The 27,180-nt window shown below is 46.5% G+C and overlaps 1 protein-coding gene across 1 annotated transcript in view; it reads left to right on the forward strand.

The window, feature by feature from the left end:
• The window catches only part of LOC138487675 (cryptochrome-1-like), a 137,169-nt gene that overhangs the window by 70,031 nt on the left and 39,958 nt on the right, over positions 1 to 27,180 (forward strand). The window contains exons 3-4 of the mRNA XM_069614201.1: positions 21,296 to 21,490; positions 22,832 to 22,950. Coding sequence (XP_069470302.1) covers positions 21,296 to 21,490; positions 22,832 to 22,950 — 314 coding nt within the window. The remainder of the gene's footprint in view (positions 1 to 21,295; positions 21,491 to 22,831; positions 22,951 to 27,180) is intronic.

Raw genomic sequence — 27,180 nt, forward strand, 5'->3', positions numbered from 1 at the left:
GTGCCAACGATGTTCGGGCGACAGGTACTTCGTGTTGGGGTGGAGTATAGGGAGGGGGATGGGTGAGTTTGTTGTTCTTGTTATAGCATTAAACACGTTTATTACGCATTCACGAATTAGTGAATTGCACCAGCCAACACACCCGACACACAGCAATTCCATGTAACAACCCATAATGTCTGCGAACCTGGTACTGTACACAATAAATGGCGACCACACTGACCCACGCATCAACCCCTGAGCGCCCCAGATCTCTCAAAATAATCACATGGAATGTGAACGGGCTGGGGTCTGGAATCAAGCGACGTCTTGTTCTGCAATTCTTGAACAGACATTCTCCTGACGTCGCCCTGATAAATGAGACACACTTAGCTGGGACCAGCTGCACTTTCTTTCATAGAACCAACTACCGATTGGCCCTACATGCGGGATACACTATGGGATCCAGAGGGACTCTTATCCCGATACATAAACGCGTCCCATTCACATCGCTAATAGTTGAACAAGACCCCCGGGGTCGCTATGTGGTGGTTATAGGAACACTGGGACAAGAAACGCTGGCCATTGCATCTGTGTACTCCCCGCCAGGACTGGGAGAGGAATTCCTGGAGGAGTTGGTCACCCTTATGGCAAAACACCAACCTGATACGTGGATTTTGCGGGGCAATTTTAATGACGTCATGTGTAATATAAAAGATCGCACTCACACCAGGGACCGTAACCCAAACACTCACACCAAACTAGCAAAATTTGCGTCAGCTCTGGGCCTTCGGGATGTGTGGCGGCATCTCCACCCTGTGGACGAGGCCTACTCCTTCCACTCGGGAGCACACGGGTCCATGTCCAGACTAGACTACCTCTTCCTCCCAAGCACCGATATACACAGGGCGACCGCTGCAGACCTACTCTCCCAAGGCATCTCGGACCACTTACCCCTCATGGCGGTACTGCGCATACAAAGTGAAACCTCACCCCGATCATGGAGGCTGAATAGCTACTATCTGGGCTCCCCTGATCTTGTTGACCACCTCACGGAAGTAACTAATGAATATTTTGAAATTAATACCCCTACGGTCGATGACCCAGTCACGATATGGGAAGCATACAAAACGGTATTGAGGGGGGAGGCGATTTCCTGGGTTGCGGATAACAAAAGGGAGCGACTTCGGAAGCTGCTGGAGGCAGAAACTGATGTGGGCGACTGGGAAGCCAGATATGTTCGTGACCCAAGCCCGAAGTCTCTCACATCCCTTAAGGGTGCTAGAGAACGCCTTCGACATATCGGAAAATGTTGGCCTGGCTCGAGAGAAGAGATGAGGGTCAACGCCACGTTAGAGAGATCATAACCCCGCAGAATGGGAAATGCCACTCAGACAGGGATATAGCACAGGATTTTGCTGACTTCTATGCTACTTTGTACGCCACCCCAGTGTCCCCTCTGGATCCCTCCCTACTAGATAATATCACCCTGCCATTCCTATCAGAACAACAGAAGGCACAACTGGACTCGGCTCTCACCGAAGCGGAGATCGCTGAGGCTGTAGCTCAATTGCAGTCGGGGAAAACACCAGGCCCCAACGGGTTCCCGGTCGAGACCTGGAAGAAACTGGGTGGGGAGAAACTGGCACCATACCTTCACAATATGTTTCTCGGGGCCCGCGACCAGAGCGCTCTCCCGCCGGAACTGCGTAAAGCCACGATAGTCGTTATTCCCAAACCAGGTGAACCACCCGAGCAATGTGCCTCCTATAGGCCTATCTCATTACTCAATAGCGAAACCAAAATCCTTGCCAAGATCCTGGCCAACCGGTTGCAAGCAGTAATTACCTCCCTGGTCCACCCAGACCAATGTGGGTGTATGCCACATAAATCGACACGTATGAACTTGCGGCGCCTCCACCTATTGCTGGAAAGGGCCCCTATACTAGACAAACCGCTTGCACTACTTGCCATAGATTTTGAAAAGGCGTTCGACTCGGTTCGCTGGGACAGCCTCTGGGAAACTATGCGAAGAATGGGATTTGGGGACAACTTCCTGGGATGGGTACAACTTCTCTACACAGACCCACAAGCAGAGGTGAATGTAAATGGGTGGCCCTCTGAACTTTTCCCGCTGGGCAAGGGCACACGGCAGGGATGCCCCTTGTCCCCCATTGTCTTTGCCCTCGCGATATAGACACTCGCCCTGTGGCTCCGCCAGAGCAAGGACTGGTCGGGATTCAGGTGGCCGGAGGGGTACGAATACAGGGTGTCTCTGTATGCGGACGACCTCTTGATATACTTGGGTGACACGATACGAACCTGCCCCATAGTAACGCAAATGCTCATCCGATACGGAGAATTTAGTGGGCTGAGAATCAACTGGGACAAATCTATCCTGTTGCCGGTAAATGGCGGTACACTGGCCGTCCCCCAGGAATGCCCATACAAGGTGGAACCAAGCGGCTTCCGGTATCTTGGGATTTGGATATCGGAGGACCTGACGCGCTACGCAGCCCATAACCTCCAGCCGATCATGGACTGTTTTAAAGGCGATGTCCGCCACTGGAGGCTTCTCCCCCTGACACGAATGGGTAGAGCCGCCCTCTTTAAGATGATAACCCTGCCCAGATTCCTCTATGTATTACAAAATGCACCACTGGAGATTCAGGACGCCGAATTTGACCGCCTTGACTCCCTCCTTAGAGACCTCGTATGGGGAGGGGGACAGCCTCGTATTGCACTGGCTACACTCCAGAGATCGGTTTGGGAGGGGGGGGGGGTATCGGCGTCCCCTGTCTCCGAGCTTTACTACTGGGCCTCCCAACTGGCGGTGGTTAACGACCTATTACATGGGGATAGGGAACTCCCGCACATAAAGGCAGAAATTGCAGCCATCCACGACACTGACCCATTACACCTGCTCTACCAGCCCCTCCACAGACCCTTACCCCAAACAATGGCAACACATGTCTCAAGGGTCTGGAGACGGGCCCATGCCTATGTGGGATGGAAAGACAAGATCACCATGGCCCAAATGGGTGGAGGCCGGAATCACATGGATTGGGGATGTCTTGATAGATGGGGAAATCGCCTCCTTTGTAGCATTGCAGCAGAAATTCCACCTTCCAGCAACCGAACGATATCACCATACTCAACTGACTCGCGCCCTATGAACACATATCCAGTTAGACACTTCTATTCCCGAGTATACACCCATAGGACGCAATATACTCCAGCACATATCCCTACTAGAGTCCCTTCTATACTATATAATGCCATGTCCTCCTTTGCTACTCCGGAACTTCCTCGTCTTAAATCCAAATGGGAGGACAATGTGGGAGCCATAGACCCGGAGGACTGGATCCAGATCCTAATGCATCCCAGGGAGATTGCTATCTCCTCCAGACTCCGCTTGGTCCAACTTAAAATCCTTCACAGAATATATTACCCAAGAACCATGATGCATGGCTGGAAACGTGCCCCAAACCCGAACTGCCTCCGTTGTGGGGGGGGAGGTCGGTTCATTCATACACATCCTCTGGGAATGTCTGCGGATCCAGACTTTCTGGGGGAAATGCTGCAATGAACTATCCAGGGTGCTAGGCCGCAATATAACAATGGACCTGAAGGTGGTGCTGTTGGGCTCTCCCGATGAGAACACTACTGATAAATGGGAAGGATTGCTCCTATCTACGGCCGCAGGACTGATGAAGCAGAACATTGCACAGGCAGATGATATGGGCACGCTTGCAATGTTAGAGCACAGAGTTTATAAAGCAAGAGGCTGCCTGACCAAATCTTCTAAGATTTGGGACAAATGGGAGGAGAGAGAATCCCAGTAACCTCATGATGCCCTAAGACACTAGACTGAACTGTAGATGGAAAGGGCGACAAATGGAGATCATTTGACCTTTATCGTGCCCTCACCTATTGATTCGTTCCTTGAATGCGTATGTTTTGATCTTGTGTTTTTTTTGTAGTTTTCGTTGATTGTGTTGTTGTTTAAATTCAATAAAATGCATTATAAAAAAAAAAAATGAGGAAGGGGCGGAGGAATAGAGAAGATTAACAGAAAGCTGTGTCTCATCCGCATAACACTGGAAATGAGAGAAGGTGGAGATCAAGTGGGCAAGGGGGGGCAAGGCATTTTCCTCCAAGTCCACCTCTTTGTTTCTATGCAACACTTCCAGTTTGGCAAATCCCCACTTTCTGATATCCGCAATCCATGGCAAAATAAGAGGAGGACCTCTACGATTCTTTCATGATGAGACCACCCCTTTCCCACAGCAAAAAAGGCTTGCAACAACGGATTGGATCCCCCCCCCCCCGCCCCAATATCCATGCTAATTTCCCTATCTGGTAAGTCATTCCAACTGTTGCGTATTGCAACTGGGTGGCCAGAAAGTAAAGTTCATAATCTGGGAGGGCCAAGCCTCCTTCCTGATGATTTCCGTAGAGTCATCAATGCTACCCTATGTCTTTGTTCCCCATAACAATGGCACAATCTTGGCATCTAACATTTTTTAAAAGATAAGTTTGATCATATTAGGGATATGTGTGAAGAATATGACCCTAGCCCCAATAGTCTCTCCAATCCATGCCACATGCAGGGTTGCACATTGCACCACCCTTTCTCAACCTTCAAGAGGGTCACAAGCCTATAACTGGACCAACCTGGCGCACACATGGCACAGCGCACTCCCTTCCAAGATGGCCACCACATTAGGCATCAAGAAACAGGCATAAGATCTTGTGTGAAGTCCTAATCACGGGGCCATTTTGCTCTCTCAGACCATTTAAACCCCACCCAGGCTCACACGTGTGCTCAGTGTTCGTTTCACAATGCTACCCGCAGCATCTTGGAGCCGCTCTCACAACTTCACTGCAACTCGCCGCACCCTGGATCCTGGCACCCAAGCAACTTGGCTGATCCTCCGCCGCTGATGGACACAGGTCTTTCACCTACTTCCCATCATGCTCAATCAGTAACCTGGAGAGGGGAGAAAGAGACATTGTTAACACTGTGGGTAGGTCGCAAGGCGCTACATTATTTTCCCGCATACTTGCCTCGCAGCAACCCAGCATGAGTTTCCTCTCCACGAAATCTTGCAGGTCAAGCGCTTCAGCAGAATCTGTAAAGGAAAAGAAACACAGCATTATCAGAGGACCACTCGCAAGCAGATAAAGCATGTCAGTCAAAGCAATGATTAATCAAAGGCAACCAGGACAACTGGAAGCAATAAACCAAGACAGTAGCACAAAGCAAGAGAGTAGACATTTGCAAAAGCAAAGCAAGACAAGACATTTCAGAAAGCAGCACACTGAAAACTCGAGACACCAGCCACAACAGGACTAGGCTGTTTCAGCAGTGAAGTAACTGCTGTAAGAAGTATCTCCAGAGCCAGTGCACATTACAGGTGAGCTAATTCCCAGGGACATTTACCCTAGCCTAAACAGAGAGAAAAGGGGGGCATAAGACACCAGCTAAACCTCATACCGTTCCCTCCATCTTTCAGCACTGTGAACCCGCTCAAGCTCTACTATCCCGAGAGAGTGTAGCCATCTCTCAAACGTACCCATCCCTTCTACCCTGAAAAAGTCAGAGCGCCTTGGGTGTGCCATTGGGTGATCCAGGTAGCAAGAGGTGTGGGCCAGCCACGAGGTGTTCCAGGACGTCCCTGCAAGACTCACAGGTGAGCGTTACAGGAGAATAACCATTTTACATGGCGCCCTTCTCCCCATTAGCGAAAATAGGTAATGATTTCCAAAAGACAATTACGTCCCCAATTCTCTACCTGCGTTCTAAACAAACATCTCTTCCATTTCATGGAAAGCTTGTATACCCAGGTATTTAAAGGATTCCTGCTCTCCGTTTATCTGCCAATCTAGAAGTTGGTGCTTGGATATGTCTCAAACCCACTAAAAGAAAAATTACAAATTTGTCCTTATTAATCTGGGACCCAAACAATGCACTGAGGTTGCCCGGCACTTATAGAAATATTGTAATATTATGTCGCGGGTTGCATATGAATGGGAGGGCATCATCCGTATATAGCGATATAACGTGTATCCTGTATACCTGCCTCCTTCATGTTTCCTAAAGTAGCCTGCCAGGGGCGACAGTGCCATGGCAAAGAGAATTGGTGATACTGGACACCCCAAAGTCCATCTTACTGAAATTCAATTTCCCGTCCTCGCCCTGGCCAACAGTTTATCATACAATAAACGTATCCATTTCGGTATGTTTGGGCCCTAACCATAGCATTTCAATATCCTAAATGGCCAATCCCATTCCAGGGAGTCAAAGACTTAACCGCATGAAGCGAGATCAATGCCAGCTCTTCCTCTGAATGTTTTACTCTATGCATAATGTGGTGCAGTCTTCTGCGGTTCACGGAAGAGTTCCTTCCCCACAAACCCACGCTGGTTTGGATGTACCAAAGCCGGGATGGTGCCCATTAGTCTCGAGGCTATGATGTTCTCCAGTATCTTTGCATCTGTGTTCAATAGTGAAATGGGACGGTAGGAATCCCAGTATTTGGTATCTTTCTGGGATATAATTAGCACTATAATTATTGTCTCTTGCACGGAATCCGGAAGAATTACAGTTTGTAATTCGGCTTCTTGGGAGCTAGAAGTTCCGCAAAGGTTGCATAGAATTCCACCGTAAGTCTGTCGTGTCCTGGTGTTCATAAAAAAAAATAAGGGAGCCTAATTATAGTCTGTGGCTCTTCAGGCAGTATAACATGAAGCTAGAGGAAATATGGGCCAACTAGACTAGAAATTACACCTAACTCTTGTTTAAATCAAGGTAGCGTTACATTTATTGTACATATACAATTGCATAGAGAAATATATCATGTGCATCAACGAAATAGGCTTTAAATGCCAAAAAACACACATCCCTCCATATCTTTTACATTCACAGTTATCACATGCATTCATCATACCTTCACAAACAACGGTGGTAAAATATTCATACCACAATTTTCAACATAAATGTCTGTGTCACTGTTATCATTTCACAATGTGACCCACTCCTTGTATTCAGGGGTTTAGAAAACTGTTGTCGACATGTTTCGGTTGAGTTCTCTTAGCAAAGGTGATGGTCCCCTTGTCCATTCATATGTGATCAACCTTCTTCAAGACGGAGAGCAGCTGCTGGTTCTGCATTGCCTCTTCAGAACATATACAATAGGGGTTGTGTGGCTACACAGCCTTGGTGCTCCTCTGTTATTAAAAGGACCGTGGACCAGTGTATTGGAGTAAATCCTACCGTGAAAACTTCACGTAAATTCGGATGTCTATTCTGAGGAGTTCAGCCGAAATGCCCATAAAAATCAAGTGCGGTGCAGAAGCGCTTGAGATGAGTGCCTGCTATAAGACGAAGGGTGGCTGCAGGTATAGATCTGTGTGCTGCTGCCGGTTACTGGCTACAATGCCGTATGTAATGAAAGTCTCACTCTGAGAAATCGTAGAGCCTGTGCTGCTAAAGGGTCCTGGGCATGGCGTCCGCGTCTAGTCGCCCCATTTTTCCTCTAGCTTCGTGTCTTGGTGTTCTTCTCTTACCCAATGAGCTAATGTCACTAATGTCATGAACAAAACAATTTCACCCTCTTCTATTGGTGCATTGAGTATATTCCTCGAGTCGGCCGACGGACCTGGCAAACCAATCTGCTTCAGTAGATCAATCGCCTCCTTGTTTGTATATGTATTTGTGCTCAAATAGAGTGTATTGTAGAAGTCGGAGAACACTTTAATACCCTGCTGTGTAGATATCAACCCCCCCCCCACCCACAACCAACAAAAAATCTGTTTTATCGCAGACGTCAGAGTTTAATGTTTGATGAGCCATGCTAAAAGTTTACCAGCTTTATACCCTTCACCATGAATATGAACAGAGTATTGATCACATTCACATCTCTGCAACGCTTCTTGCAGTTCAGCATGTTTACCCGATTACCTCTGATAGATCCTCCCCCAAAACGGCCCTGTAGTGGGCACCAGCCATGTGTGTCTGATGTCACGGCAGTCTATCGTAGAATGTTATGGCTTGCTTGTGTGCCGCGGTTTCAAAGAGTCAGCGAGAAGCAGAGAGTGACGTGGTGATTGCAGCCTGGGTGGTGGTGCTGGCTACCTAACGTATTGACTGCCTACACAGAGATGCACCTGTGACAAATAAAGTGGACTTGCCTGCTACCTTCCTGGTGACTTTCTGTCCATCACTGCACCCACAACAGGCCCCCAGCGACCTCTCCCCCCTCGAGTCTTGTGATGTTTTATTCAATCTCCCGTAAAGACCTGTGGAGATTCACCTGCACCCGCAAAGTACTGGCTATTCAAGATCCCCTAATCATCACCTTTTTAAAAGCGTCCCAAATTAGCCCCACATTATTTGAGTCCTTGTGACACCCCCAGAACTTTTTGCTACACTTCTGAACCTTTTACTTGTTCTTCTGATTGAGGGGAGCCTTATCCCCCCCCCCCCCAAACCCCCATTCATTATTTTTGCTCTGTCCATGGAAATGTTGTTCATTGTGTTTTTACTTAATTTTATGGAGTCTTGATTTCCTCGATACTTTTTAAAGGCATCTGTATTCACAACTGCAGCTATGCAGAGAAGGATCACCTTTGTTCCAAAATGTTTGCTTCTTCCTTTCTTCGCCATTTCTTGTGTGGTTGTTGTTCTTCTACCATCCTGGGAGAGGGAGGTCCTGATTTCTGTTTTGTCTTTGGAGGGAACCCTTTGTGTAGCCTGCCGAGGCTCCAGTGTGTCTGCGAGGACTGGATGCATATGAGGATCCCGAAACTCTGCTATCCTTTGTCTTCTGGTGTGCCTGAAAGGAACCAATTCCCACTGGGGGGGCTGGCTGTCCTGATTGCACAGCCACCCGCCCCCCTTCTGTAAACTGCAGGGAGAGATTGCAGAGGAGGAGACAGAAATCCTGATCAAAGGTGAGGTTCATGAGGCAGAAGGCAAGCCGACCACTGGAGCAGAAGATCCAAAGAAGACGACCAGACGCCTGCAGCCCCTTCCAGTAACCACGAAGAGATCACTGCTGTCAAGACTTTTTCAACTAGTCAGAGGAGCTCCGAAGAGGACCACGCCTTTCCTTTGGCTGGTGGGACCAAAACTGCAGGCGGACATGGGAGTATGAAGAATCCTTTGCTGAGAATCCTTTCTCTCAACTGCTGCTGCAGCATCCCTTCCAGAGTCACTCCTTTTCGTCACCACGACCAAGGAACAGGAGACCGGGTCCATCGCTATTGCACTGTGAAAGAATCCAGCTGCATCTTTCTCATCACTCCTTCGGTACTGTGGGACTCTGGGTAGAAAGTACCTTTTTTTTTTTTAAAGCATTTTGTCGCTCCTGTGTTGCTGGGGTGCTGATTCTGATGTTCGGGTGTTCACCCATACCGTTTGCCCCGGGCCTAATGCCTGTGCGCCTTTAGGGAGCCTTTCCCAAGGTCCCTGAAACCTTTTTGACCAACAAAAGCATTCTACCTACTTGTAATCAAAGCGTCCTTTGGAACTTTACATTTCTTTTGCTACTCTGTCTTACTTTACTTTTTACTTTACTTTATTACATTTATATAGTGCGTCTAAGGCGTGAGGGCGCTACAAGACATATATGACAAATAACAAAAGTTAAGGGAGAAACAGGTGTGAATCCTGAAAAGGAGAAGGACTCGGGTAAAAACTGTATATAAATTAGTTAAAAAGATAAGTCTTCAATCTTTTCTTAAAAATTTCAAGTGACTTGATGCATCTCATGTCCAATGGTAGTTTGTTCCAGTTCTTCGGTCCCATGGAGAAGAAAGCTGAGTTAGCCACTCTGGTGGTTAGGCATTTCGGTTCAGATAAGAGGTGTAGATTATTAGACCTTAATGTTCTAGTGTTGTTTCTCATGGTAAGGAGCTGTTGCAGATATTCAGGCATGTTACCAGATCTGCATTTATGTACTAGAGTCAAAGCCCTGAATAAAATTCTGGACTCTACGGGCAGCCAGTGGAGTTCGCGTCTTGCCGCCGAGACGTGATCTCTGTATTTAAGTTTCCTAACGGCTCTAGTTGCCCCGTTTTGGCATACTTGCAGTCTGTTACAATCAGACTTGTTAAGTCCCATTAGGAGACTAGTGCAATAGCCTATTTTTGAGCCTATTATTGCTCTAGCGATAGTCTCTGCGTTATCTTGGGATATAAGGGGCCTTAAGTGCGCTAAGAGTTTGATAGAATAGGCACATGATGATACCAGACTACTAACATGTTGTTTCATAGTCATATGTTGGTCGAAGGGCACTCCCAATGTTTTCCCCTTTTTTAAAGGCATGATAGATTCATCTCCCATCTGAAAGCTATCATATTGTGGGCCGAGTTTATTTATGATGTGTGGGGATCCTATGAACAGTAGCTTGGTTTTTGATTTATTCAGAGTCAACTTGCTGTGGACCATCCAAGTTTTGAACAGGGTAAAAACTCTGATGGCAAGTTCGTCTGCACCATGAGAACCAGAGAGCGGGATGACACATTCAGTGTCATCCACATAGTTGGCGAATATTATGTTCTCGTGGTCCAGCATTGCGAACAGAGGGGCTGTGAAGATATTATAAAAACAGGGAGAGGTGGAAGCTCCCCGCCAACCGCCCTCGGTGGCTACAACTAGAGGAAGATTGGAGCCAGATCCCACTGGAAGCTTTGCCCCACTCCAAGGAGCCTAAAGGGGCCCGGGGCCTGGGTCCCCTAACAGCTACAAGAAACACGGTTGCCAGCTGGAAAGCGGCTGCCCGCCGGTGGAAATGCAGAGGCACAATGGGCCCACTCACGCCAATCTGGGACAATCCTGACTTCTCCCCCGGAATCACACCAAACCATTTCACGGAGTGGCGGGCCGGTGGCTTAGAAACCGTTTCTGATTTCTTCGAGAACGGCCTCCCTTTAAACTTCGAGTGTAAATCAAAGTTCAAGATCCAGGAAACAGAAAGGTTCTGCTATATCCAGCTGAGGCAATGGCTATCGAATCCAAAGGTCAGGAAAGAAGGCAGCAGAGAGCTAACAGCTTTGGAACTCACCCTCTCAACAAATCCCCCAAAAGGGAAAATTTCCGCATTGTACAAAATACTAGATAGAACAGACCCCACAAAAAAAGCCGTACATGGTGAAATGGGAAGAGGACATCGGGAGACCAATTGAACCAGAGGAATGGCAACACATCTGGTCCCGTGCACTGAAAAGCTCAAAATGTGTGACGAACAAAGAAAGTGTGTTTAAAGTCTGCTACAGATGGTATAGAACTCTGGTAATCCTTAACAAGTGTAACCCGGCTATCCCTGCGCAATGCTGGAGGGGGTGCCCGGACCGCGGAACTCTATTCCACCTCTTCTGGTCATGCCCTAAAGCCACCCTATTTTGGAAAAACACCCTGGAACAAATTAAAACAATCACCGGACTCAACATCCCCTGGGACCCAGGGATCGTGCTACTGGGGGGGACAGGAGAAGGCCAATTCCCCCTAACCGGCAGCCTGGCGGACCTATGCTCCCATCTCCTGACGGCGGCCAAAATTACCATCGCCAGACTCTGGAAAAATCCAGAGGGCCCGTCTACACAGATGTGGTGGTCCAAATGCTGGGAAATTGTCGCAGCTGAGAAAGTCACAGCCATCAGATCAGGCAATAAACCCAAATTCGAACGCATATGGGCGCCCTTTCTGGACTATGTGCAGCAATTCCCCGGGGTGGCGAGGCAACCACCTAACTTACGCTGGATGGGAACCCAAGACTGAAAAGAACGTACAGACTCTAGCCGGACACGCAACTGAGCTCCTCCACGCCTCCGAACTGTCACTAACCATCAGCCTATTTACCCTGACCCGGAAGGTCCTGCGCTAAAGCATCCTGCCGAAATCCAGCGAAGCGTCAACTCGAACCCCTGAAATTGTCTCCTTGTCGAAACAGACAGTCATCTGTTCCTAATGTGCGCACAGCCCCTTGTCCCTTGTTCCCCCCCCTTTTTCTGTAGTAGTTAAAAAATGTTATTGAAGAGAACGCAGGACGGGCTAAGACTTAATTACGCAAAGAGCTGTTCCTTCCATTAAATGTTCTAACAAGTTGGTAAAACATGTAATAATCACAGCTTCTGCATGACTTGTTATGTTTAAAACAATCAAAATAATGTTGGGAAAAAAAAAAACAGGGCGAGGTACAGGCACCCTGGGGGAACGCCGCAGGTTATTGTGACAGATTCAGATTATGCTGTGCCGCAAAAGACTATGCTATCACGGTTGTTAAGGATGGATGAGACCCATTTACTTGCGAGGGGGGAGAAGTTAGCTACTTCACACAACCTGGTGGCCATGATGTCATGTTCCACCAGGTTGAAAGCCGCAGAGAGATCAAGTGGCATAAGTAATGAGGCTGCGGTTTTTCTTTCCGAGTTCTTTCCGAGTTTCTCAGGCTCCTCCGAGCTGGAGGAGCCCGGAAAACTTAGAAATAAAACTGCAGCTTTAAAAACGTTGTATTTATGTTTGCGGTCACTTTTGAAGCGACCGCAAACATAAATACAACGTTATTGTGTTGGAAAATGCTGCGGTTTTGCTTTCCAAGTTTCTCAGGCTCCTCCGGCTCGGAGGAGCCTGAGAAACTCGGAAAGAAAAACCGCAGCGTTTTCCAACACAACCGCGTTGTTTCTGCCTGAATCTGCTTTCCCATTTGGGGCTCTCGGGCTCCACGGGGAGCCCGAGATCCCCAAATGGGAAAGCAGATTTAGGCAGAAACAACGCAGCATTTAGCATTTCCCATTTGGGGCTCTCCGAGAGCCCCAAATGGGAAATCGGCTGTAGGCAGAAACACTACGCGGCATGTAAACACAACCGCGTTGTGTTTCTGCCTGCTGTGGCTTTCACTTTGGGTCTCCGGAGCACCGGAGACCCAAAGTGATAGCCACAGCAGGCAGAAACACAACGCGGTTGTGTTGGAAAACGCTGCGGTTTTTCTTTCTGAGTTTCTCAGGCTCCTCCGAGCCGGAGGAGCCCGAGAAACTTGGAAAGAAAAACCGCAGCGTTTTCCAACACAATAACGTTGTATTTATGTTTGCGGTCGCTTCAAAAGCGACTGCAAACATAAATACAACGTTTTTAAAGCTGCGGTTTTATTTCTAAGTTTTCCGGGCTCCTCCAGCCCGGAAAACTTAGAAAAAAAAACGCAGCTAGTGCTTATTTATTTATTTTTTTTAAATAAATAGCACTTACCGAGATTCAGCTGCAGCTTTCCTGCTCTGGTCTCCGGTCCCCGTCCTCCGCGTACAGCACTAATGAAGGGAAAGCCACCCAGCGGTAGCTTTTGTTTACTACAGCTGGCTGGCTTTTCCTTCATTAGTGCCGCAAAAGCAAAAGCCAGCACAGGAGGGCATCCATTTCACAAAATGGATGCACCGATGTGCTTGCTTTTGCGAATTTTGAGCTTGAATAGCTCAAAATTTTACATAGGAAGTTTTAAAAAAGAGAATGCTAGTTTTTTTTTTTCTATGTTGCCTATCTATTTTTTAAATTTTTTTTACTAGACCATGCCAGTAAGTTAAGTGCCTCGGTGCAATCCGTTGGTCTTTGTTTGTTTCTCCAAATCAAGTCTGCACATTCAGTGTGGGTTATGTGCTGAAATTTGTGCTTTTGGCTTTAGGGAATTAGAACGCTGTATGAAGAGGAACACAGGTTTATGTGCTCTAAGGATATTTATCATTTATTGCATTTGGTTATCCGCCCAAACCCTCGGGTATCACGGCGTAGGTTACAAGAATACTTAGTTTTACATGTTGTAATATTTGTGCGCATACAACAGTACTTCCTGAAACAAAAAACGATTACATGGTGTTACATCAATACGGAAGGGTACATATTACATTTGGTATTTGCTTTCAGGGGTTGGTAGTTGTGCTGGAGGTAGTGGGGCTTGTTAGAATGTATTAAATAGCCATGTTTTGAGGATTTTCTTGAATTTGGGGAGGGATAACTCGTTGATGATAGTGGATGGGAGTTAGTTCCAGATTCTTGGGGCTGCTACTGGGAAGCTAGAGTTTCCTGTTCTTACATTTTTGAAGCGTGGGATGCATAGAAGTGTATCTGTATTTGATCGAAGTGTTCTCGAGGAGATTTTGCGGGTAAGGCATTGGTTGAGGTAACCTGGCGCTGTGCCTGCTAGGCATTTGTGTGCTATGGTAAGGGTTTTGTGTAGGATCCTGGCTTGTATGGGTAGCCAGTGTGCTTCTCTTCGATGAGTGGTAATATGGTTTCTCTTTTTTTTTTTATGCCTAGTGCTGCTCGGAGGGCTTTGTTCTGAATCAGTTGCATTTTGTTCAAGTTTCTTTTCGAGGTCCCTAGAAGAAGTATGTTGCAGTAGTCTATTTTAGCCAAAATGAGGGCTCTGGCAAGTGTGGTGCAATATTGGGGTGTGAGGAACGGTCTGCTAAGGGCTATGAGCTTGGCTGTGGATATGGAGAGTGCGCTTATGTGTTTGCACATAGTGAGGCTGGCGACTAGATAAACCCCTAATGTTTTGGCTTGTTTGGAGATATTGATTGGAGTGCCATCAATGGCTATGGGTGAGTATTGTGGGTGAAGTTTACTTAGTCGGTCTGGGGAGCCTACTATGAGAATCGGTCTTTTCTCCATTGAGGCAGAGGCTGTTGGTCGCCATCCAGTTCTGGATGATGGAGTAGATTTTATTGATAGTAATGGTGTCCTGTTCAAGGTAACTTGAGATTGGGATGAGTATTTGTGTGTCCTACGCAAAGTTAGTATATATTACACCCATGGCTTCGAGTGCTGCAAAGAGTAATTTTGTATATGCGTTATAGAGTGTTGGGGAGAGGCATGAGCCTTGTGGAACTCCCAGTGGGACTGTGATGGGGTCTGCTGCAACATCACCTATTGCTACTCTCGAGATGCGATCTGCCAGTAATGATTTAATCCAAGCAGTGGCCTCTTTTGAGAAGTGTAAATTATTGGTAAGCGTTAGGCAAAGTTTATTGTGGTCAACTAAATTGAAAGCCGCGGAGAGCTCTAAAAGTAGTAGGATGCAGTTTCCCTGAGTCTCTAATGGCATCCATCTGATTTTCTGAGGTCCAGTAGTGCAGTCTCTGTGATGTGTCCAGGACGGAATCCTGATGGTCTTTCTCCTAGTAACTGGTTGTTTTCGAGGTGAGATTGGACTTGTGTGTAAGCAATTTTGTCTATTATTTTGAGGAGGAAGGGCACTGTGGTAATGGGCCTATAGTTGGTGGGGATGGTCGGGGTCTAGTGATGGTTTTATGAGAAGTAGGGTGATCCAAGCTTCTTTGATATTGGTCGGGACAGTATTTGTCTTGAAGGAGGCATTGACAAAATCTGTGATGATAGGAGCTAGTATGGGAGCGCAGTCTTCGACTAGTTTGGATGCTAGACTATCTCCTTTACAGTTTGAGGGTTTGAGTGCGGCTATTGTTTTGAGTACGGAATCTGAGCTCACTGATTTGAATTGAAATTCGGGCAAGTTGGTGACATTGTGATATAGTGGAGATGGGGCTGGCTCAGTGGTGGGTGCTAGAGTTTTCTTTGTGAGTATTTTATTTTGGAGTGTGTTTATCTTGGATGTTAAGGAATCCTGGATGGTGGTGCACCAGTCCTTATTTACATTGACTAGGCGGGGGGGATTGTGGGGGGGTGGTAGATAGGGGTTTCTAATTCTCTGATGATGGAGAATACCTCTTTACTGTTAGAGGTGGCGTTGGTGATACGTAGGTTGAGGCAGTTAGCTTTCTGGGTGAATACTTCTACTTTATAAACTTTGGATAAGTGCTCCAGTTGTATTTTGGACTCTTTGGTAGGGTTTTTCCTGTGGAGATGTTCAAATGCTCTTTTTTTTCTTCTAAGTTCGAGAAGGTAGTCGTTGAACCAAGTGTTACATTTGAGCTTGGGGGTCTTAAGTTTAAGGGGTGCTAGTTAATCTACGGCAGTTTTGAGACCGCTATGGTAATGTGATGAGATGTTGTCTGGGTTGGAATCGTCTATGAGATGCGCATAGAGCAGTTTGTCCAGCAGTGGGGTTAAGTTGTCAGTCGTACGTTTTTTAGAGTTTCTTGCTACGACGGGGATAGAAGGTGTGCTGGTGGGTGTGGTATCCTTAGTGAGTGCAATGTTGAATCTGATGAGGAAGTCATCTGTCCGTGATGTCTCTAGGATCTCTTCAAGCAGATCTGTGGTATTCAGTGCCAGAATCCAATCTAGGATTCAACCTTTTGCGTGGGTTGGGGCGGTGACAATTTGCGAGAATTGCATTTCTAGGAAAGCATTGTGGAGGGCGGTGGCCTTGAGGTCGGAGGTATTGTTGAACCCTAAATTGACATCTTCTAGAAGAATGGATTTGGTGTTGGCCTTGAGCGAAGGGGAGATGAGGAGTGGAAGGTCGGTGTCTGGATTGCGGGTTGAACTAGGGGTTCTATAGACTATAGGAAAGTTGATAGTGGTTTTAGGGTTGGTAGTTAATTTGACAGCTAGGATTTCGTATCCTGGTAGGGTTTCTGTTTTACATCCTCTAAACTGGAGGGAGCATCTAGATATGATGGCAACTCCTCCACCTGTATTGTCTTTGCGATCTGCTCAGAGTATCATGTAATCTGGCGGAATGGCTATGGTGAGTAGTGGACCTGAGGCTGAATGTAGCCAGGTTTCTGTTAGGACTATGAAGTCGAGTTCATGTTCAAGAATGAGATCATGTATGTCCCAATGATCTTACATTGATCAGTGCGCCTTTTAATGATGGTGTGTTCAAATTGGTGGTGGATTTGGGAGTTTTTGGTGCTGGGGGGTGAGCTTGTGGTGGCAGAACGGTCGACTGGGGACTTCCAGGTTTCCGGTTAGGTTTGGCAGGGGATGGTGTGCTTGGCTTTATGGTTTTACGGATACTGGTGTTAAAATGGGTGTCCATGTTATTGGTGTGTAGTGTGACATTGTTGTTGCGGACGGTCCGGGAGGAGAGTCTCATTTTCCTCATGGTACCTAGTATGGGCTTGGTGCAGATAGGCCTTCGTGCATGTGGGGTACTGGGTGTTCTAGTGGAGAGTCTGGCTTGGCGTAGTATGCCTTTACTAGATGTAGTGATGGGTGTTATGGGTATGGTGGTGGGTGTGGGTGTGAATGGAGGTATGTTCCGAAGGAATGGGGTTGGACACAGTAATGGATGATGTCTAGGACAGTATAGGCGCGCTAGGCCTGAGCTTAGTTGGATGCAATTTCCTCTAGAGCATGGGGTGGGGTCTAAGGGATAAGAGAGCCTTACTTTGGATGTGGTGGGTAGGTCTGGAACTGGATCTGTGATTGGTTTGATATGAGAGTGGGGTAGCTGTTGGGCATTCATAGTTGCTAGTATCAGTTTCGTTAGCATGCCTGACGTTGTAACCGCTATCCTACCAGGTTTCCCTAGAGGCTACACGCTCTATCAGGCAGAGGGCAGTGGGCATACGAAATGCGATTGCCACCTAAGGGTAGGCGAGTACAGTTGTGAGGCAGTGTGACGCTAATGCATGAGAAGTGCATATTTATGGCCTTCACCACCTGTCCCATAGAACCTGTCACCAGAACTCTTAACACATAGTAAGCTCTGAGAGCACATAATGATGGATTAGCCAATATTGGGTCTTACACATGATGTTGGCCTAGCAAACATTGAGCATGATACATACGCATGTGACCTGAGTAACAACATGAACACAAAGAACAAATGGAAGACACACATAGGAATTGCTTCCCAACATAAAGCACTACACTCATGGCCTGATAGGTAAAATGATGCATGACAGACGAGCAACAAACACATGAAGCGAGCAACCATCTAGTCTTTCTGGCTGCAGCGCCTAAATGTGTTATGGTCTCACGCGTTTTGCGAAGTAACCATGTTTTCCTGCACCCCAGCATTCATTAGTTCATATGCTTTGAGCTTGTAACCCTGTGTTTCCCTTCACAAGGAATTCACTAGTCCATATCTAGTACCGCAGCTGGGTGGAACGACTACTGTAACTTGTGAGTGAAACGACCCAGAGACTCATGACCAATGTATAACCATGATTAATGTTGAATACTTGCACACAGTGCTGATTTATATGCAGCAATACCTTGCCATACTTAGCTTATAAACCCTGTGCCTGTCATTCTAACATTTGATTTAGATATTTTATAGTATCGTTTGCTATGCACCTTGCCTGACACAGTTGCACCGGACGGCTACCAACAGCTAGGTACAACGGCCCTCCTCATGTTCTATCACCGTATCCTGCCTTACGATATTTACAGACCTCCAAATATCGCCTGGAGCACAAAATCAATGCGTTTGTTGTCAGTATCAGCCCGCTGATCTGTGGTGATCACCTAGACCCTGCTATGGTCACATCTGCTACTAACTTGCGAGTAGCCAATTGGTATTAACACACCTAAGCGCATACACTGATTGCTCACCCGTGTGACACACCCCATACCTGCAACAACTGCACGGTATGCGGTGTTATTGTGTCACTGTACCCGCTGAATATCAACCCACTCCCCTGCACTGCACAACAATTCCATAATGGGCAGAGATGGGAAGTCCTCTGTGTGTAGCGCAATCACAAACCTCTTTTCTGAAAGCCCTTCTAACAAGTCTAAAGCACACCCGACACCAATCGGCCAAAAGCAACAACAAAATACATAGAGAACCCAACTTGGCCCTAGGACCTTCGGTAACGTAACTCCTGAATTCCTGTAATTGGTGGCCTCAGACTCTGGGAAGCACCCCTCTTACAGGAGTAGAGCCCATGGGCCGGGGGTGGAAATCTAAGCGTTCCGCCCTTCACAACCATAATGAACAAACCTGAGGTAACCCCTTCTGTTTCCACCATATTCCCCTTTCAGGAGTGTATTATCCAGCCAATCCCAGGTGTCCTGTGCATGTAATGAAAGGCATCAATTTGCCCTCATGTAGGACCTTCAATTTGAATGGAAATAACATCATATATTTAATGTTTTCCATGCGTAGTCTCCTACTCGCCGCTTCAAAGGATCTTCTCTGCTTCTGGACCTCCTTGGTAAAATCGAGGAAAAACATAGGGCCTTGACCAACACCATTAAATTGTCGTCCATTCTTACGTGTGTCCTATAGTACAGCATCCCTGTGCCTGTACTTGAGGAATGTGGCTATTATAATTATAAGTGGTGATGCAGGAGAGGGATGCCTGCCCGGAATTGTGTGCCCTCTCAATGGTGAACAGTTTTGACAGCCCCCCTGAGTGTAAAGTGTCCAGAAACCATTTCTCCAAGAACAGCTACATGCAATGGCACTCTTTGCCTTCCGCCAGACCTAGCACACAAATGTTGCATACACAGGGATTATCTTTCTGCGTCTCCAGCCCTATGTTCCAGGACCGTTGTTGCCATCGTTACACCCTTCATCTTATTCGGCAGCAATAACATTGACTCTTTCATATCACTGGTCTGTTGTTCCACTGCTGGGACACTCTGTGACCTTCCGCATACCCGCCGGGTGAGGGTGACGTCTACGCTCACCTTTTTGTCATTTATTCTCAAGGGATAGTCTTGAATCCTTAATGGCGCCATGAGACCTCCATTGTAGCCCCTTCTATGGTCATGGAGGGCATAGCCTCCACTCCCTTTTCCGAAGACCTGTTCCTGGCATGCTTTCCTTTAGGCCTACATATTGTTCCATTTTCTGTTGACCTTTAACCATCTTGTGCAAATACAAGCCAGTATTCGATCATACTGGTGAAGCCACTGGGTTCACCTATAAGATGCACCAGTTGTCCACCTCCAAACGCTGTTGCGTGCCACACAGAAGAGAGGTAACATACCTCTATCCACGGCAAAGGATCCGTCAACTGATGACTTGCTTGTCTGGGTGGGTCTATACGCGTCATACAGTGGTGCACAACATCAGCACTTGACCTCCACTATGGGCAGTCCGCATCTGCAACCGGAATTATGAGATCCGTCAATGACATCAATAAGTAAACATACAGACCCTGTCCCCTCCCATAAAGGAACCATAACAATATGGTAGCATGTCTGAGATTATAATCTCAATTGTGTGCCTCCAAATAACATGTGGCCCAGTACTTGACACATTTGCCTGATCTGAGACCCTCATTTCTGGATATCACAGAGGGTCTCATCCTTGTTACGCTGCCGGGAGAGGAGTGTCTGGGGAAAGAGGCTGCACTCCGGTCAAAGGCTCGTCCAGGCTGCTCACTCACCGAGGAATGCACAAGGTCATTTGTGGGTGAAACAAGATGGCGTCCACCTCCTCCCCGTCAGAGAGAAGTCCGTTTCCTAGGGTTTTGTGACAGTCTGGCCTAGGGGAGCCTCACACCAGGTACCTCCACCTTTCCGACATAGGATTCTGTTGTCGGTTTGTGGATTTGCCGAATATATGCAGGATATCAGGCGGTGTGATCACATAGCTCTCCCCATTCACATCTGCACTAGTCGGTGCTTGACCACGCTCCTCCCTCCCCCCCTTCCTCTTACCTTAATGTATGTCGTGCTCATTCTTTCAACTGACTACGGTCTGGCCACATCGTGCAGGGACACACTACTTCCTTTTATGGACAAGGACAGGTGCCTTTTGAAACTACTACAGTAGTGATTATCTTGACAAGTCTTGACTCTTACCCTGTCTCAACTTCTATATCATAATGACCTCATCCTGCAGGACGTTGCTGCTTGTTAGCATAGCAGTGCCTTTTTACAAGTGCATACTTTTGTTAATGTTATTTTAAACCTCTACAAATTAATAAACAATGTGGGAGTCATGTGGTTAAATGCTCTAATCATAGAAAACTTTTCTGGGGATTATAATTTTCCTTTCAATCTAAAAAAGGCATGGTGGCCATTTTAAAAATGCTAAAAAAACACTGGTAGAGAATTCGTTTTCCTGTTTGTGCTAAGTGAAATCATCAGTTTTGGCTATTAGTTTATATAATGAGGTGTTCAAGGCAATTTAATTTTGATTTTATGTTATAAATTAATGGTGAATGTTTGTATTATTTTTCCTTTTAAAATTGTTGTAATCTGGAATTGATAACATATCTTAAAACCGTATTCTACTTTGTACAAAAAAACTGATTTGCTAAAATGGTTGTTAATTGACCAGTACTGTCCAAAGCTTCTTCAGTGTTTCAAACTACCAGGCGATAGAGAACAGTATATTTTTTGTATATATATTTTTTTTAATTTAAAAAAAAAAAAGAAAAACCACACTCGTGCAAGGAAAATGTTAACTTTATTTGTCCTTTGGAGCAGGCTCTTTGTAATACGTGGTCGGCCAGCTGAGGTTTTCCCAAAACTCATTGAGCAGTGGAAGGTCACAAGGCTGACTTTTGAGGTGGACACGGAGCCCTACGCTAGGCAGAGAGACGAAGAGGTTGAAAAGCTGACCGCCAAGCTTGGTGTGCAGGTCATCCAGAAGGTGTCGAACACACTGTACGACATTGACAGGTGGGTTTGCGTCAATCCCTCTTGTGAGAGAGTTCGGACTTTGCGTTTATGCGCAGTATTGAGCATCTCTGACAAAAATACTATGCAGGGCTTCCATCAAATGATACTGGTCACATAGCAGCACGCAACCAGTACAGTCGCAATCTTATGGAATGAATGAGGCAAATTACCCATGGGAGATGCCAAAGGCTCAACGATTGGGGCATCATACAGTGAACATTATACATTTAAGTCCAGCGCATGGTCGCGAGAACATGGTGTGCGGCTGTGGTGGTTACTTCAATTGTGATAAGCAGTATAGACGGGGTTCATCTTCGTGTTGATGGAGTTTGTGCCTTAGGGTCATGTTGAAGAAGCCCAGTAGGGGATGTACGCATTGGATCGAGGGTGAGGGAAGTTCCCTGAATGAGGGAGTGTCTGGATGCTAAAAGATGTGACTATGGGAACAATGTCAACTCTGCCCCCCACAGCACGTCCACCTTCCCACACACTGGAGAGTGGGTTAGGCCCTGGCAAAGAATCCTTAAAGGGGCTATAACTCCAGAACATTCTGAAAAAACTCAACCAGACCACCTCAAACAAACAGGCCTTCTGGAAACCCCATTTTTGGCATTGGTTAATGCAAGATTGGGGAAAGGGAGCTCGAGTAGTTACTTGTCACTATCTTTCTCTTTCAAGATGGAGGGAATTCTGTTAAAAGTCAATGAGTTATGGGTGAGCCAGCCATTTGCCTGTAGATACAGTCTCATTTCAGTGTGGAGTCCACGCGGGACTCTTCTTTCCCTGCTCCTCTTCAGCATTCACATGGGTCCAGAGACAGGTTTCAGATCACGTCCCGCTACCAGTGCAGTTGTAGGAGAGGGGACTGCGACAAGATCCACTTTGCTGCCCCAAAATCCAGTCCTGCTTCCCTGCACCCCGCCCCCAGCATCACTTTGCATTCTGGTATTTGAAGCTTTTGTTTTTTATTTAAACATATGTGCTTTTATGTTGTAGCAAGTTTACCTCTGTTGGGTAAAAAGACTGCACTGGCTGAAGGGGTCGCAGTAGACTAAGGCCGCTTTTTTGCTGTCTGTGATGGTAGAGCACGGTTCTAGATTCTTGGGCTCTGCAGATATTTTGGACTAAAACTTCCTCCATCCCATGCCAGCATCATCAATGATACATGATCCTGGGAGTCATAGTCCATAATATTTTGAAGGCTGCAGACTCTTAAAGACAAATGAATGACCTCATGCATGAAGACCTGTAAACTCAATATTAGTCATAATTACAAAAAACATAGTTTTTAAAATGACCTTTACAAAGAACAGTTTTACTAAAAGAACATTTGTGTTGTAGAATAATTGCTGAGAATAATGGAAAACCACCGCTGACGTATGTTCGACTGCAAACTGTGCTGGCTTCTCTCGGACCCCCGAAGCGGCCTGCAGCAACACCCACCATGGAAAACATGAAAGGTACATCTGCCCCAGCAACATCGCATGTCCACCGAGGGCACTAGCAAATGGCGACGTTTCAAAAATACTGCTATCCTAATATAAGGAGCAGCTGCCTGTCTTGGGTAATTGTTTTACATGCTGTGACCGATTTGAAGCATGGACCTTGTATAGTAAATGAGGCAGCGGGGTAAGTTACTGCGCGGGTTTGGCTTGGAGTGGTTCTTTTCAGAAAGGCGGGTTCTGAGCATGTGTGCTTAGTAGGGGTGGTTGAATTTGAGAAAACTAAGATCTCAGCCCCCAAATCCAGATGATACCGAAAATATCCACGAATGCCTGGACACCACTGATAAAGCTGGGGAAAAAGTGAACCGGGAAGGAGGGAGAGGTACAATTCTGGTCTTTATCCAGAGACCGAGAAATGCCACCCGCACCATTTACCTTCAAGCCCTTTCTGAATATTCCTGGGATGAATTGGTAGCAGAGTTTGACACAGGCCCCACATCTCCATCCTCACTTGTTGTGGATGATGCAACTCTGTTACTGTCCAAGGGCATCGATTTGGCTTCTATATTAGCAAAACCACTAATAATTCATAAATAGTGGAATCGCCCCAAGACATTGTATCGAAGGGGAAACAATCGAACTAGAAAGAGCGTAGTTGCTCTGGTAAAGGAAGAAGGCAAAGGGATTAGTCTTGAACCAAGAAAGGCCCTGTGTAATACTATGTCTAGAACAGGTGCTGACCTCTAAGGAAAAGGCTGTATTGAATTGTGCTAATGTTCTAGATTTGTTTTATGGTGTACCGTCTCTGTAAAATATTTACACCAAAGATATTGTACTTGTGGACAAAAATGGACCTTATATTCCTCCATATTAGATCAAGACTTGTTGCTAATTTGCTACTATGCAAGGCAGAAACTCTCCAGATGATGGGTTTTGACCTCTGGAAGTGGAATTCGGATGCCTCAAGTTGTAATTATAATTGTTCTTTTATAATGCGATTAATACCAGAGGGGTTTCTAAGGCGGGGATCGGGATTCGAACTTGTGTTGTGCTGCGTTGTCTTGCTTCCAAGACAAACTTGTTGCCCCTGAGCCATCCTTCCCAGTAACAATGGTAACTGAGGAGGCGAGGGTAGGTGGCATTTAGAACTGGCCATCAGTGAACAGGTTTCTTGAATAAATGTGCTAGTCCAGTTGGTTGTGAGGATTCGGCCTGGAATTGGCTGCCAGGATGTTTAGCAGGTGATCGTACAGAAAGGGGCATCAGATAACAGAAATAGGATTGTGCTGTAAACATCGACTCTTGGATTACTAGGGGGCTTCAAGCATCTCATGCCGGGAAATCAAGATGCTACCTTCTTGGGCCAATTTCATGTGATAAACTTACAAGAGACCTGCACTGTGCCATGAGTGACTTGCATGCGGGAACTTGGTGCAGTTAGAATCTGGGCTGCCTGGTTTTGGAAGGTGAGCTTTGGGCATCGCCTTGATCTGGCAAAACTCTCACTTTGTTGTCTATACCATGTTTTTTTGAAGACGAGATATAGGTAAATTAGATGGTTAAAAATGGCCAGGTTATCTGCCATAAATCTGCATGACAGATTTACATACAATGACTGCAGTAGCTCTGATGTGAATATATTTTTGGTCATCCTGAAAACTACTTGGAATATTGCTATTCAGCGTGTCAATGGGCCCAACACTGGAAAACTCTGCATTCAACTAGAGCAAGAGACCAAAGCCCCCTGTGTCATGACAGGCTTGCTGGAATCCGCAGGAGCTGATGCTGGTCTAACAGACCCCCTCCAGGCGTTCTCTGGTCAACCTCTACTTAACAGCTGAGCCGAGAACCCCAGAGAAGGGAAAGGGGTAGTGGATCAAATAATAAACTACGGACACATCTGGCTCCCGACCTCCAGCCCTGGTATCTGTGTGAAAGAAATACACCTGGCTACTAAATATTCAAAGTACCATTTTAAATTATACTCTCTTAAATAGAATATACTCTCTAGTTAATGGACGGTTCTCTGAGCAGAGATTTGGAGGGAGATATTTATCCTCTGCATGGACCTCCCTCAGGAATAGCCTCCCTGTCACCCTATGTTTGAGCCTGATCTCCTTAAGTTCCGGAAACTCCTTAAGACTTTCCTCTTCCTTCTCTCTCCCTCTACCCTGCTAACATATCCCTCTGCTCCATTCCCTCCCTCCCTCCCTCCTTCTCTGTACTGCTTGCTGACTGGTGTACCGCAGAGTCTCACAGGTCCCTGGCACCCCAGCCAGTCTTCCCGCACATGCCTCCGGGCCTTGCACTACGCCTCATCATCACTGGACTTGGTCAATGACCCAAGAGAGTGGCTTCTCTCTGCACTTACACCAGTCGCTACTGACTAGGCACACTTGTAGCCCATCCCCCCTCCATTGTCCCCCGCTCCACTCCACCCATCCTGTAACCATCTGTGCACTTGCGCGATTCCGAATATACCATGCCTAAAGATCTGCTTCGCGTTTCCCCCTGTCTTCCTCCCTGCATGGTGATGGCCTGAGGCACTTGGAAAAACTGCAGAATGTTCACCAAACATATTTGCTGTTACCTCTACTGTTAAATGTATTATATGCCATTGTCTCAGAATTTCAAGGACTCTGACTTTTTGTTTTTTCCCCTTGTTCCCTCCCTCCTTGAGGGCTTCGAAACACTTGCTTTGTGTGTAGGCACTATATACAAATAAACATTACATTAGACGTTTTTAGTTGCCGTGTTTGGGGAGCTGATCTTTGCCCAGCTAAAAAGTTCTTCAGTAGAGTCTGGTTTTCTTGGATGCTGAAAAGAATATAGTTTGGGTAGACTACATACTTATGGCTGTTGGCAGGTGTCATGTCTCAGCCGCCTTGGAGCCTGCTGCCCTTGTTGTGGTTAGGATGCAGTAGGCTAGAAGGGAAACTTTGATATGGTCACCTTTTTCCTGAATGTTAGGACTTTGCAGGCAGCCAGAGTATCACTGGTATTGCCTGCTGGTGTCTTATGGTACCATGTGGTTGTAGCTTTCACCACTTGTCTTTAATGAATGCTAGAGAACAGGAAGGCCTTCTCATTCTGTCCTGGCCTACAATGACTACTGTATCCATGCCAGAATCCAAGGCAGCAGAGACCTTCTGTTGTGTTGAATAGTGCATGTCTTAAGAATCCAAGAGGATGGCCTAAGGAAACGGGCGAAATCTCACCCCAGAGAAATCCTGCCTGTGCTTTTGTCAAGGAACATGTGATGCACCAATAAACCGTATGCACTCGGGTGGCCCAGCAGCACAACCAGTCTGGCCTTGGATTGCGCTCAAAACATTCATGGATGGGATGGTCGCTAGGTCTGTGTAGACCAGTCATGACTAAGGGGTGGGGTGTCTTGGGTCCAAAGCGCAGACAATCCGTAGGAGTGTCTGAACCCCACAATTCCCTTCAAACTGCTCTGCCCCCGGCCAGATGTATAGCAGCTGGAATCTGGTAAATTCAACGGGAAAGGCTAGGTGGATAAAATAAGAAGCCACACAGGAACTCTTGAACTTCTGGGAGCTGCCACCTGTGCAGGACTTAACAAGAAGCCCCCATTAGTGTCTTCACTGACAACAATGTGATATTCCACTTAGGTTCTGTTCCCCCTCCCCAATTCTGCCAATATTCTTAACAAACCATTTTACCTGTGTATTCTCTGCTGGTTGCCCAGAGGAAGTGTACTCTCAAGCATGTAACCTGTACATTTGCAATGCAAGGTCTTTGGTTCTTAGAGTGTTAAACAGTTTTGGTTTCCTTCGGGGAAAATATTATTTTTAAACTGCCACATCGAATTCCTATTGTTTGTATTAATCTTTTTTTTTCTTTTCTTCTTTTGTCTATCTAAATAACTATGTACTGTAAGGGTATGGAATGAGGAGACTGACACAAAGGTGGCATGATTGTTGCTAAATACTTTTATTGTTGAGACAAGTAAAGGAAAACCCCTGCCTGGCCCTATTTCTAAGAGGGGTTTCCCTGCCTCAACTTTATACTATGGATATGTCAGAAGGTCCGTAATCAATACTCCACCATCCTGTGTCAAAACCTATTTCCTTCCTTTACACTTATAACTAAACTACAAGATTGGGGATTCTTCTTAATGCAGAAGATTGGCTCCCTTCTTCTGTAGAGTGGAGCACCATGCCAGTAGACAGGAGAGACTATTTCTTGAGGGAATGACTGTAGTCCCTTTCAAGGCAGCAC

This window comes from Ambystoma mexicanum, chromosome 9 (assembly GCF_040938575.1).
Source record: "Ambystoma mexicanum isolate Mex_15411 chromosome 9, UKY_AmexF1_1, whole genome shotgun sequence".
Taxonomy (NCBI): Eukaryota; Metazoa; Chordata; class Amphibia; order Caudata; family Ambystomatidae; genus Ambystoma; species Ambystoma mexicanum.